Genomic DNA, 13,845 nt, shown 5'->3' on the forward strand with positions numbered 1-13,845 from the left:
AGTCTAATACTAGACTATGTATATGCAGGGTTTTTTTTTTTTAACATCTCTTAATTTTCAGGTTTATGTATTTCTAACATTTCTGATGCAGATGCTTAGCAGACGCATTTTGAGAATCATTTCCTTAGATTCTTCTCTCAGAAACAAAAGTTCTGCCTTCCTACTTTGTAGCAGTTTTCTATGGATAAAGTTACAATGAATAAAACTTATATTAACCAGTTCAGGTGAGGTTGTGCCTCAGCACCACGTTAACCACAGGCCCCAGTGGCTTAACACAATGGGAGCTGCTTTCTAACTTAGTATACATATTCAGCATTGTGGTGGGTTTGGAGAAGTTTCTGTGTGCGTGCGGTGGAGAGCGGGCAGGAAATGAGGGCATAGGATATCTACCCCTCTTCATTTCTCAGGGAAAAGAGAGTTTTACTTATTCTTCAAGATAATATATTTTTATTCTTATAAAACTTTTCCTCCCTCAGAATAATCAGCCAACAAATTTAGTGTTGACAAAGTCTTAAAATATAAATAAAACTGTAAACACCATTCCAAAACTGCCTGAGAATATCACAACCGCTGAAAAGGATTTGGTCCTTGATAAAATGTTGGTATTTAAATGTGACAGTCTGAGCTGAATTCCGTTTCATCCGTTTTCAGAGTGTGGTAACCTTCGATAAGGACTCTTTGATTCAGGTTCAAGACTGGGATGGCAAAGAGAACACCATAAAGAGAAAGTTGGTCGATGGGAAAATGGTGGTGGTGAGTGAGCTGTTCGTCATTATTTTCGTCACCTGCTCTAACACCTGTATATAAAATCATTCAAATAGCTTGTTATAAAATAATAGAAGTCAATGTAATTTTCTTTTTTCTCTTGCTTTATAAGAATGGGGGAAGACATTGGCAGATAAATATAATAGATATAATATTTATGCATGATCATAAATATTATAAAATGCGCATGGGTTGAGGAACTAAAACGCTAAAGAAAATAAAAAAGTTGTGTCGCCTAATTCTTTGACTTGCACATAAGCCAAAACCAGCACGTATTTGTGCAATGAAGATTTCAGCAGGGATTGTGGGTTGTTGCTAATCCTTTGCTCCATACAAAGATTAATTTCTCACTGTTTTCCAGCTCAACACCAAACAAACACATGAAAAGGAAATTTAAACTAATACAAAGCTTAAGTGGTGTCTCCTTGGTGTATGGATGAGTTGACACAATTAAAAACTAACATTTCTGTGGCTACCGTGTTTGCATGTTTTCATATATTATTTACCTAATCCTCACAATAATTCTGTGAGGTAAGACTAATTAGCTTATTTAACAGTTGAGAAAACTGAGAGTCAGCCACTGACTTACCTAAGGCTATTATCTAAGAAAAACATAGTGCTGCTGGGATTAAAACCCAGGCTGGCTTAATTCCAATGTATACTTTTTTGAGTCCATTCTGCTCCCTTTGAGGATGGCTTCTCAGGTCATCTTTCTCCCTTCTACACAATGGAGGGAAATATGCCAATGATTCTTCTTCCCAAACCCCCAGTTCCACTGAAATGAATAAAATGACAATTTTGGACATAATGTCAAATAGTTCTAAGGGAATATGTAAGAATTATGTGGAAGTAAAAAAAAACCTATCCTCATTTCTTAATGTAAGGATTTTTTTTCTTTCAACAATGAAGAGTACATTTACTTATAAAGTAATAAGTGGAAGACTAAGGATACTTGATTTTATTTCTCCTTATAATGACATTAATCACCAAACAGATATGTTTTTAATTCACTAGGGAGAATATAGATTCAGAATTCAAAATGTGCACTTCCATCTCTGCCATTCGGTACTTCTGTGACTTTGGATGAGTCATTTATCCTCTCCAAGATTGAGTTTACTTGCCTTCAAAAATGTAGGACTGTCTTTATGGTTTTTTTGAGAGAATTAAAGACCATCATGTATATATTAGTGCTCTAAAAACCATAAAATACTACATCAATGTAACTTAATGTTATTATTTGAAAAATGTAGGTTATATAAATTAGCAAAAATGCTTCACCATAGGCATTTAAAATGTTTTAACAGACTTCAAATTTTATACTATTTGCCTTGTTTTTTGTACATATATACACACACATTATATATATACACCATATATATGTATAACCACATATACCATATATATGATTTGCCATTTTTGTATATATACATATACACACATTACATATATACCATATATATGTATAACCACATATATCATATATAACATACGATTTGCCACTTTGTTAGCAAAATCAGCTAACAAATAGTTGGTATCTATAGTTGTCTACATAGATCTCTTTTCAAGATTTTTAAAGAATGTGTGTATGGATAGTACTTAGTTTGCATTGTTCTAAAAGTCAGTTTCACCAATAATACTGAATTGTCTCATCCTTCATTTGTCTTCTAGGAAAGTGCCGTGAACAATGTTATCTGCACTCGGATGTACGAGAGAGTACCAACAAACTCAGTCTGAAACTCTTAAGCACACCCAAACTGTGATCCAAACTGCTGAGGTTGTTTAAATAAAACTCCAAAGTGAAATGTTACAACTGTTAATATGAGAGAGCCTGTGCACAAACATTGGCAATTCTGGTTTGCTTACTTTATATGGCTGTATTATATACCACCTTGGTATTGGGAGCTCTGGGAAACCACGTGATATATCCTGTTCGACTCCAGGCTGCTCTAATTCATTCAGAAAGGCACTTCGTGTTGATTTTTTTCTCTTTAGGCATATTTTGTCAATCCTTTATATTCAACATGATCTGCACTATATTGGGAAAATAGTATTAATTAAAAAAAATCGGGGTGCCTGGGTGGCTCAGTTGGTTAAGCGACTGCCTTCGGCTCAGGTCATGGTCCCGCAGTCCTGGGATGGAGTCCCACATCGGGCTCCCTGCTCAGCGGGGAGTCTGCTTCTCCCCCTGACCCTCCCCACTCTCATGCTCTCTCTATCTCATTCTCTCTCTCAAATAAATAAATAAAATCTTTAAAAAAAAAATCTTCTTGGGGTGCCTGGGTGATGCAGTTGGTTGAGCATCTGACTCTTGGTTTCTGCTCAGGTCGTAATCTTGGGCTCGTGATTTCTGAGTCGTGGAGTTGAGCCCCACATTGGGCTCTGTGCTCAGCCGTGGAGTCGGCTTGAGATTCTCTCTCCCTCTGCCCCTCCCCACCATGCTCATGTGCACGCTCTCTCAAATAAATAAATAAATCTTTAAAAACAACAACAAAAATATCTTTTTATAGGTGCTGGAGACACATCAGAAAACAAAACAGACGAATCCATGCCCTGAGAGAGTTTACAATCAAATGACATTGGAGGCTGTTCGGAATGATTCATATTTCAGATTTAACTTATTATAGTATATGATGATTTGTATTTAGAAAGAATTTTGTGTTAAATGCTCAGAATTTTTAATTTAATGTCGAAATTATTACATCACGCACTGATATGAATAGAACTCTATAAAGAAAAATTTTGTTATAAACATCTATGCTAATTTCACTGAGCATTTTCTAACATAACCATTTATTTTGTGAGCCTCTCAGTGTTTTTCAATTCCTTGCACACCAGGGCAATTATCTAAAATTAGTAGTGTGCAACAATTTAAAATTAATAGGATGAGGACCATTGGAAGTACTAACTTAAGCATTTACCCATCTTAAAAGAATTGGTATGTAAGAAACTATTTTCTGTCTTATTGGTAAAAATTTATGCTTAGATCAAACTTATAATTAACAAAGAAGCTTCATTGGATCATAGTTTGCAGTTCCTTTTTTTTCTTTTTACCTTTTAACCCCCTTCATCCACTGGGAGAAATGGGTGAAGGGGGTCAAAAGGTAAAATATTAATTTTTTAATAAACTAGCTGGGACACCGTGTGTCTCACAGGTTATACCTCAATGTACGTGAGCGAATAATGCACAGGTCTGCAACTAGAGCAGTAACTGACAATCTAATATATTAGCAAGCTCTTTTTATAGAAAACACATACTACTAACATCACACTAAAAGCCAAGGCAAAGGAGAATATTCTGTTTTATTAGCACCGAACCTTATGCAGTTTAGGACAGGGAGGGATTTCAGGAACTGTGTGGACTGATCACTTTATTGTGTCGATGGAGAGACGGGCCCAAATGGGTAAACTGTACATTTCCATAGCACCCTGATGGTTTTAGGAGGACCTGGAACCAGAACCCATGTTTCTGGATAGTTCACCTCACAGCTGTTAACAGAGGGAATCAAGATAGAAACAGGTTCACAGTGTACAATTACAGCTCAATGTAACACTACATCCAACTAATGAAGAAACAAGCTTCCCTTTATTTATTTTTTTAAAGCTTTCATTTATTTATTTATTTGAGAGAGAGAGAGACAGAGCACAAGCAGGGGGAGGGGCAGAGAGAGGGGAGAAGCAGGCCTCCCGCTGAGCAGGGAGCCCGATGGGGGGGCTCGATCCCAGGACCCGAGCCGAAGGCTGACGCTCCACTGACTGAGCCACCCAGGCACCACTATCCTTTACGTTAAAACCTGTGGCAGGATGCCCAGCTTGGTCCAGGCGATGACTTAGAGTTTGACTGTTGGGACTCGTGACCCGTTCACTGCTTATTTGCCTCAATTGATATATTAGGGGATCTTGGAGCTCCAGTAGGAGTGCGAGAAGTGCTTGTTTATTTTTCGGTTACTGAAATGGTGAAGAAGATAATGGAAGGCATAGAAAAACATCCTCTGGCTGCTTGGACTGGATAGAGAGGATCACAGGCTGAGGCCGAGGGAGCTATTTTCCCACCACCCTGTGGATGCTGTGCACCTGAGCAGCCTGCTGCAGGGCCGGGGGACAGCATGTTGCACAGAAATTGGAAAGAAGCATTCTCCCGCCTGAAATGGAACCCAGCACTGCTCTGATACCTGAAGGGTCAGTGGATACGGGAGCTTCACACACAGTGCTCTTGGCTTTGGTATGATGTTGTAATTGAGGATTTACTGCACATTCACCATGTACCCAGCACTGCATGAGAAGGGTGATCAAAGGAGAGCTAAGTCGTGTTCCCTGCCCTTGACTGACTCGAAAGAGAAGAGATCTGTTTAAAAAGTATCACATTGGCACGTTCATCTCAGGAATTTATAAATAACAGATTAAAAACCAAATGCTTTCACCTAGAGAGAAAGATCTAATAACACTTTCTTAGTGGATAGATAATTGCCTTGCCCAGGTGAGAAGAAAACTAGCAACAAGGGTGGCAGAAGCAGTAAGAGTGTGGACAACAGCCTGGCGAGGGAGGCACACATGGGCTCTAGTGCACACCTTATCAGGACGTCTGTCTTAGGGAGTGCATCCCTCCATGCTGCAGCCTCCATGCACTTTGTACCCATTCCGTTCAAGTCAGTAATCACTATTTAGGATATATAGGGAGTGTGAACTTATTCCTAGAGAGGCATAGCCTGTTCATCCTAAGCCAAGAGAAGTTTTTTGCATTTTTTTCTTTTCTTTCTTTCTTTTTTTTTTTTTAAGATTTTATTTATTTATTTGAGAGAGAGAATGAGAGAGAGAGAGAGAGCATGAGAGGGGGAGGGTCAGAGGGAGAAGCAGACTCCCTGCCGAGCAGGGAGCCCGATGCGGGACTCGATCCAGGGACTCCAGGATCATGACCTGAGCCGAAGGCAGTCGCTTAACCAACTGAGCCACCCAGGCGCCCTCTTTCTTTTTCTTTCTTTCTTTCTTTCTTTCTTTCTTTCTTTCTTTCTTTCTTTCTTTCTTTCTTTCTTTTTCTTTCTTTCTTTCTTTCTTTCTTTTTCTTTCTCTTTTTTTTTTTTGAGAGAGAGAGAGAGAGCGCGCACATGAATGGGGAGTGGGGGGCAGAGGGAAAAGGAGAGAAAGAATCTTAAGCAGGCTCCATGCCCAGCACAGAGCCTGACACAGGGCTGGATCTCACAACCCTGAGGTAATGAACTGAACCGAAATCAAGAGTCATACACTTAACTGACTGAGCCACCCAGGTGCCCCAAGTTTCGGTTCTTAAATATCATATTCTTTGATTTAGATTTGGCCAAAATATTAGAATAGAAATCAGAAAACCACCTACTACAGAAAGGGAGAATATTTTGGTTTTATTTAAACAGTAGAGTTAACAATGTTGAATAGTTGAATATTTTCTAAGTAGACAAATTTGGAAAAATAATGTTCTATTTGAATAATTCAGCTGACAATAATCTGAGATGAAAAAAATAGGACAACAACAATCATAATGCACTGGTTTTTGAGTCATTATTAAGTGCCAGACACTGTCTAGCTCTTTTGATGCATGCCTCGTTTTCTTTTCTGTGAAGTATTTACAAAAGTATAAACTAAGACTCAGGGAGGCTCAATTTCCTCAGCTGATCAATACCAGGGCTTGGGTTCAAAAGTGGGTCTTTGGGACCCCAAGCCCATGTTCTTTAACCATTGAGCCACAATGCTTCCCTGGAAATCACGAAGTTATGAAAGTTTCTTTTAGAGTCTTTCTATGTTAAATGCATAATTAATACAACTAACCTGAACCCAACTCTCATTCCCTAAATGATTAGAAAGATTACCTTTTGGAGCTGAAGATTTACAAAGCAGAAAATAGCCAAACCATGACTAACGTATCACCTATATGAGACAGACTTATCAGGAGATTCTTTTTTTTTTTTTTAAAAGATTTTATTTATTTATTTGAGAGAGAGAGAATGAGGGACAGAGAGCACGAGAGGGAAGAGGGTCAGAGGGAGAAGCCGACCCCCGGCTGAGCAGGGAGCCCGATGTGGGACTCTATCCCGGGACTCCAGGATCATGACCTGAGCCAAAGGCGGTCGCTTAACCAACTGAGCCACCCAGGCACCCTATCAGGAGATTCTTTTTACTTTATTTTTTATTATGCCTCCAAAGGCAGTGCTAGAACATACAATCTCCTCAGTTGCACGAACAGAGAGGGATGCAAAGAATCTCAAGGTGACCCAGATGGGTGGCCAGGGAAGTGATTTGCTCAGCTTGGATGAGGAGCTCATCTCTAGACAAGCCCCTGTGGCCAGGAAGATGGCTTCAGAGGAGAAGACACCTATTCAAACCACAGGTTTATGTGGGACGTGGAAAGAAGGGAGGGGGCAGTGGGAGCCCCTCAGAAGAGACGGGCTGCTGGGCAGACAAGTCAATGGACCTCAGAAGAGACGGGCTGCTGGGCAGACAAGTCAATGGATGCCCACCTCAGATGTCATGCTCAATAATCCCCCCACTCCCCAAGATATACAAATAGTCATGCCTCTCTTCTTCTACTACTCATACGGTTTTATATTTTACATCAAAATTTTTAATCCATTTGGAATTTATTTTGATGTAAATATAAAGTATACATCTAATGTATTATGCCTTCCAAATTGGTATCTAAATGCCCCAGTGTACTATCATGCCATAACTGACGGAAATAAGACCTGTGGCAATTACACATATTTTCTTCCTTATTTGTATTTTATTTTATATTTATATGTGTATTTATATATTTCTATATACTCATTAATTCCTTTTTCCTCTCTCTGTTTCCCTTTTTTCTTTTCAAATTAAACTTAAGTAATTATTATTTTTTTTTGTTTTTAAAGATTTTATTTATTTATTTGAGAGAGAGAGAGAATGAGAGACAGAGAGCATGAGAGGGAAGAGGGTCAGAGGGAGAAGCAGACTCCCTGCCGAGCAGGGAGCCCGATGTGGGGCTCGATCCCGGGACTCCAGGATCATGACCTGAGCCGAAGGCAGTCGCTTAACCAACTGAGCCACCCAGGCGCCCCTAAACTTAAGTAATTATTAAAAGAAAAATATTTCTACTAGTACAGGTGATGTTTTTGTGTGAACTTGAATCTGAGATGAAGTAAGTGTCAGAGCTGCTGCAACCCTTTTGCCACTGAAAGGGGAGAGCCTGGAACTGCTAGAGGCCATGACCAGACACCAAATCTGCAGGTGCTTGATCATGGACTTCCCAGCCTTCAGAACTATGAGAGATAAATTTCTGTTGTTTATAAGTCACTCAGTCTATGGTAGTTTATTATAGCAGTCAGAACAGACTAGGACACCAGGCAATTTGTTTTTTTAAACTTTTGACTCCCCTTCCACCCATTTCTTCTACTTTCTACCTTCACCTCTGGCAACTACCAGTGTATTCTTCATATCTATGAGCTTCATTTTTTGGTGGGTTTTTTGTTTGTTTGCTTTTAGAGGTTTTTTTTTTTTTAGATTTTACATATAAAAGAGATTTATAAGAATCAAGGAAATTCTTGCTCAATGTGCTAAACAAAATGAATAAAATCTAAGAATCTGAGACCAGAGAAGTTGGACTAAGACACACAGAAGGTCTAGTAAGTTTTAGCTTAGCATTGATAGATGAGAATTCTGTTTAAGAATTAAAGTTGAGAATACTGTTACACATTTTGAATTTTGGGAAATTTTCATATTTATACAGTATGGAGATGTCATGGAAATATGCATTTAGTACCAGGTGGGGCTATGAGGATCATAAAATAGAATTTCTCATTTGAGAGACTAGAGAATGGAGGCACCCTTAATGAGGAAGGTGACCAGGTCTTGTGTGTGGTCATCCCAGTTCTGACTGACCACTGGTGTGTCATGTGGGTTTGCTCTTAGCAATTGCTATAGACTATGTGGAATCCTGTAGATAAAATCAAAGGAAGACTGAAGTCACAATCCTAGAACTACTTTGACCAGAATTGTTGATGAGATACGACATTTAATTAAGTGAATATACTGGATCCAGTCCAATGCCAGAGGAGAATATGACTCTTGCTGACAGAAAAGCTCATTTAAGCTTTATGGCAAAGAATTATACCTTCCTTATTTTGTGATATGAGCACTTTGCTAAGTTCTGCAAAACTTACTGATTTAACTTTGGTTACCAGCCGTTTTTGAACACTTTCTTTTCAATTAATGGAACTTTTTGCCAAATAAATGATATGCAGATGTGTAAAACAGATGAACGCAGAACTCTTCTGTTTGTGTAGGAGGTCCCAGAACCCCACCCATGATTTTGTCTCCCTTACCCATATTCTAGAGGGCACCTTTAATTCACTTCCTATTGCTGAGAGCTACGTTTGTGAGAGATGTTGTGGAGTTGGGACCCAGATCTCTGAGAAAGAGTCTCTAGATGGATGCTAGTTTCTCTGATGGGGTACCATGAGGTTGCTTCTGAGAGGGTTGGAAAACTGTAAACCGAAATCAACCTCAGCTACTAGAACCTACTGCTACTGGCAGTCTGAAGAAATATTGCTGGGGTCATGCTGATAGATACAAAAAATATGGCATTTGAGTAAAGATATGAAAGCAGTTAGGGAAGGAGATAGGTATATAAGCAGATCAATTAGGAAGTTGTAACAATATTCCATGCATGTGATGATGGTGACTTGCACTGGGATGGCTCTGGGGATAGGAAGAAGCAGTAGATGGCAAGTAGTAGTAGGATATATTTCTTACTGAGGGTTAACAGAATTTACTGATAGATTGAATTTGAAAGAAGGAGAGAGTTAAGGATGATTTAAAACTTTTTGGTCTTAGACATTAGAAAGATACAAGTCATTAAGTGACATTACATCTAAACTATGCCAAAGTAATTGTTTGATTTTATAAATTCACTGAAAAACTTAAGAGAGGGAGACAGAACCAACAGAAGTGATCCCAAAAAAGTGGCTAATTTATTTATTTAGAAAACATCAGAGACTTCCCTTTCTGGCAGTCATAGAGTAACAGGGGCCAGATTTACCTCTCCCTGAAACAACAATAAAAGGACAAATTATATGAAACAATGGTTTTCAAGACCCAGAAATTCAGGGACAAGAAGAGTGATCCATGAGAGGAATGAAACACATGAGGTGAACTTGGCCATTGCCCCATTGTACTCAGAGGAATACAGACACCAGCTCAGCAGCCTGCCCCTTCTTCAGAAGTCTGAATCCCAGCTTCACGGGATGCCTCCACCAAATGTTTAAATGCTAAAGCCCCATCTCTTTCCCTTTGCTCCTGCAGCTGCAGGGAGAGTGGCTGAGTCCTGCAGTTTCCTATCTCTAATACCTTTGTGCAACTCTTTCAGTTTTCTGACATCAGCTTCACAGTTCCTTATGCTAAAGTCCCTCTGCTGTGTGGTTTCTACTCGTTCTGACTGGTATAAAGTTCCTACTATGTGTCAAGCCATGTACTAGGTCCTTTACGCTTAAGCCTTAGAGAAGTTATGTAATTTCCCGAGGTTATGGAAATGTTAATGGTACCCCCAGGATCCAAGGATATCTCACCATAAAGGCTTTGCTCCCAGTTAAGAAGTAACACCATAGTTGGATAAAGGGCTTTTGAAAGAAAAGAAAGGCTTTCAGCATTACTCCTGGAATTACGGCTAAAGCCAGGATTATTTCTATTTATGTGTTACTTTTTGTTTTTAAAGATATTGAAGACTAGAAGGCTAGAGAAGGGATAGGAGAGTAATTTGATCTCAGGAAGTTTATAAATATTATTTCAATGCCGATAATAAAATATTGGAACTTCCTGTGGTTTTTGGTAGTGGTGCTTGTGGTGACCTTTGAATACCGTGGCCAAGTTTATCAAATGTGGACCACAGCAGCTCTTACATGCGAGCTGTAACATCTTGGGTTTGCCAATCTTTATTTTGTCTAGTCCCTTGAGGAAAGTCTAAAATGTGTTTCAAAATAGTAAATTCTTGGTGGGCTCCAACTTGCAAACACTTGCAAACACTTGGCTGACTCAGAACAGCTCAGGTAGGCACAATTTTGAATTCTGGGTCTAGCTTCTTTCTTCCCTTGCAATAGTGCCCTTCATTTGTTTGTTTGGTTTTTTGTTTGTTTCCTAGAGAGTTACTGTATCCTGTACAAATATAGAAATATAGAGAGTTATCATTTTGTGGTATGGATAGGTATCAACATCTCTTCTCAATTCTCTATTCCCAGCACCTACCTCCATTCCCACTACCTAAGGACTGGCAAAGGGGAAAAACTATGCCCTCTTCCACATTAGCACCCCAAATAAATATATATATATATTTTAAAGATTTTATTTATTTATTTGACAGAGAGAGACACAGCGAGAGAGGGAACACAAGCAGGGGGAGTGGGAGAGGGAGAAGCAGGCTTCCTGCCGAGCAGGGAGCTTGATGCGGGGCTCGATCCCAGGACCCTGGGATCATGACCTGAGCCAAAGGCAGACGCTTAACGACTGAGCCACCCAGGCGCCCCCCAAATAAATATTCTTAAAGAGCAATGTTATAAAAATGGAGGGTATGCATTATTGAAATGAACTTGAATTCACACTATGTTATATGTACAGATGAGATAATAAGGAATTTGGGGACTTCATTTCTGGCCATGATATGGTGACAAGAATTGTACTTGCCCTTGAAAAATAAATGGCTAAAAAAATGGGCAAAGTATATGAAGTAGCTTTTTCCAGGTATTGGAGTACAGGAAAGACACGATGCCATAATGCCTTAGAGAAGGGAAACACTTCAGGTGAGCTCCCACCATTGTTTCCATTTTCCACCCAGGGACACTTCCCCCATCAACTTGCAGAGGGAGGGATTACAGGAAGAGCACAGTGGCCTCACTGAGTTGGGGTAGGGAGTTTGAGACAGTTGGAGGATATGGGGCAGGGTTCTAGACAGGAAGGATCTACAGAAAAAAGAGCTCTAGAAATCTGTACTAAGGGTCCCTTTTATTTTGGCAAAGTCCTTAGCTGCACATGTGTGGAGTGAAACTTCAGAGGCCAGGGAAAGAAGAGCCAGAGGGCTGTAAGCAGAACAATTCAGAGTTTATACAGGGCTGGGAGTTGTTTAGCTCTTGCCAGCCAGAGTGGAGATCCTTGATCCTCAACTAGGGCATTTAAAAGAGACCCCAGAAGGGTTCCATCTTGGAACTAGGGCTATACTATCCCTAGCGTAAAGGTGAGGTCAGATGCATTTTAACAAAGCTCAAAAAAAAGGCTTTAAGGAGGATCAAGCTGATCTGCCAGTAACTTAAATTTCTATAAGAACTAGGACCAATACTCTTTAAAGGAAGACAAAATTCAGGCGCTCAACAGTGTTACATTCATAATGTCCACGCAGCCAATTCAAAATGATTAAACATGACAAGAAGCAAGAATGGAATCCATACCTAAGAAAAAAAATCTGTCAATTAACAGACTGAGAAATGACAGATGGTGGAATTAGCAACCACAGACTTTAAGATTACTTAAAACATATAAGTATGCTGAAATGCTCAAGGATTTAATGAAAATCTGAGCATAATGAAGAGATAAATGGGAGAGAAAACTTCTAGAAAGGAAGAACACAGTATGTGAAATAAACATCTGCTGGATAGGATTAAGAAGAGATTAGAAACCAGAAGAAAAGATTAGTGAACCTGAAGACAGAACAATAGACTCTATTTTGGCTGAAGCACAGACAGAAACAAAGACTGGAAACTGCTTTTGGCTAGAACACTCCCTCCTCCACGTTTAAACACCTCCTAGGCGGGAGGGGCAGCCACAAGCCAATGACTGTTTGATGTGGGTACAATCATCCCAGGATGGGGTCACAGCTGGGAGCCTTCAGAAGCCTCTACTCCTGGCAGTTGGGTGGGGATGCATAGCTTAGTCTTGAAAAAGGGATTAGAAACTATACCTCAGCCTCACTACACTGCTTTTTTTTTTTTTAATAATCTAGAATTGACTATGAAGTGTTACAAAAACAAAACCCTGATTTATGCAAATCCTTCTGTAAAAACCCATTTAAGAAGGAAAATTCACAATGGTCTTTTACACTTACTTTTGATACATAGACTTCCTCTAAATTCTTACTATATTTTTTACAAGTTTATCAAGTGAGTTTATATGTAACTATACATTATTTGGAAACAGCTGGTTTTCTCTCGATAAATAAGCTCTAAGAAGGTAGAAATTTTTGTTGTTGTTGTTCATTGTTGTATTGCAAGTATCTAAATTAGTGTTGTGTATACCTAAGTAAATGCTGAAGGAACAACTCAATGAATGGATTGGGCTCTATAATGCATGAAATAGTATTTCCTATTGTTTTCCTCAAGGTGGTGCTGTGTACAGTATAAAGGGTCACTTAAACAATGTCATTTTTTTCCTAATATAGCCTTGATATCTAATAAATTTCCTTTCATTATACTTTTTTTTTTCTTTTTTAGTTTAACCTTCCATCTTTCTGACCTCCTGATCTATACTGCAAGAGGCTTACAAGATTGTCAGGGGTGTTGGCTTTCTTATCTTTTCCTCCCACCATTTATCTCTACCTAATTTTAGAGGCAAACCTTCCTTTGAATGCTTCTTGAAAGATATTACATATATTGTCTCATTTCCACCTACTATGTCTATCATTTATTATAGCAGGATTTATCTGACAGCCTTTGATACATTTAATGTTAAATTTTCCATTTTTCTGTTTCTTATTTTTTCCAGATGTTTGTCTAGTATTTTTCCAACTTTGAATTTTAAACCAACTAGTCTTTTTTTTCCAAAAAATAATAGCTTTATTCAGATATATTGGCATAAAATAAACTGACATTTATTTGTTTATTTTTTTTTTTAAAGATTTTATTTATTTATTTGAGAGAGAGAGAATGAGAAACAGAGAGCACGAGAGGGAAGAGGGTCAGAGGGAGAAGCAGACCCTCGCTGAGCAGGGAGCCCGATGCGGGACTCGATCCAGGGACTCCAGGATCATGACCTGAGCTGAAGGTAGTCGCTTAACCATCTGAGCCACCCAGGCGCCCGGGAGAGGGAGACTCTTAAGCAGGCTCC

General features: G+C 39.1%; 1 protein-coding gene across 1 annotated transcript in view; it reads left to right on the forward strand.

The window, feature by feature from the left end:
• Window positions 1–2,562, forward strand: part of FABP12 (fatty acid binding protein 12) — a 47,358-nt gene extending 44,796 nt beyond the window's left edge. The window contains exons 4-5 of the mRNA XM_006727136.3: window positions 652–753; window positions 2,434–2,562. Of these exons, the coding sequence (XP_006727199.3) occupies window positions 652–753; window positions 2,434–2,499 (168 nt within the window). The 3' untranslated portion in view covers window positions 2,500–2,562. The remainder of the gene's footprint in view (window positions 1–651; window positions 754–2,433) is intronic.
• The last annotated feature ends 11,283 nt before the right edge of the window (window positions 2,563–13,845 follow it).

This window comes from Leptonychotes weddellii, chromosome 4 (assembly GCF_054177405.1).
Source record: "Leptonychotes weddellii isolate Sample4059 chromosome 4, ASM5417740v2, whole genome shotgun sequence".
Lineage (NCBI taxonomy): Eukaryota > Metazoa > Chordata > Mammalia > Carnivora > Phocidae > Leptonychotes > Leptonychotes weddellii.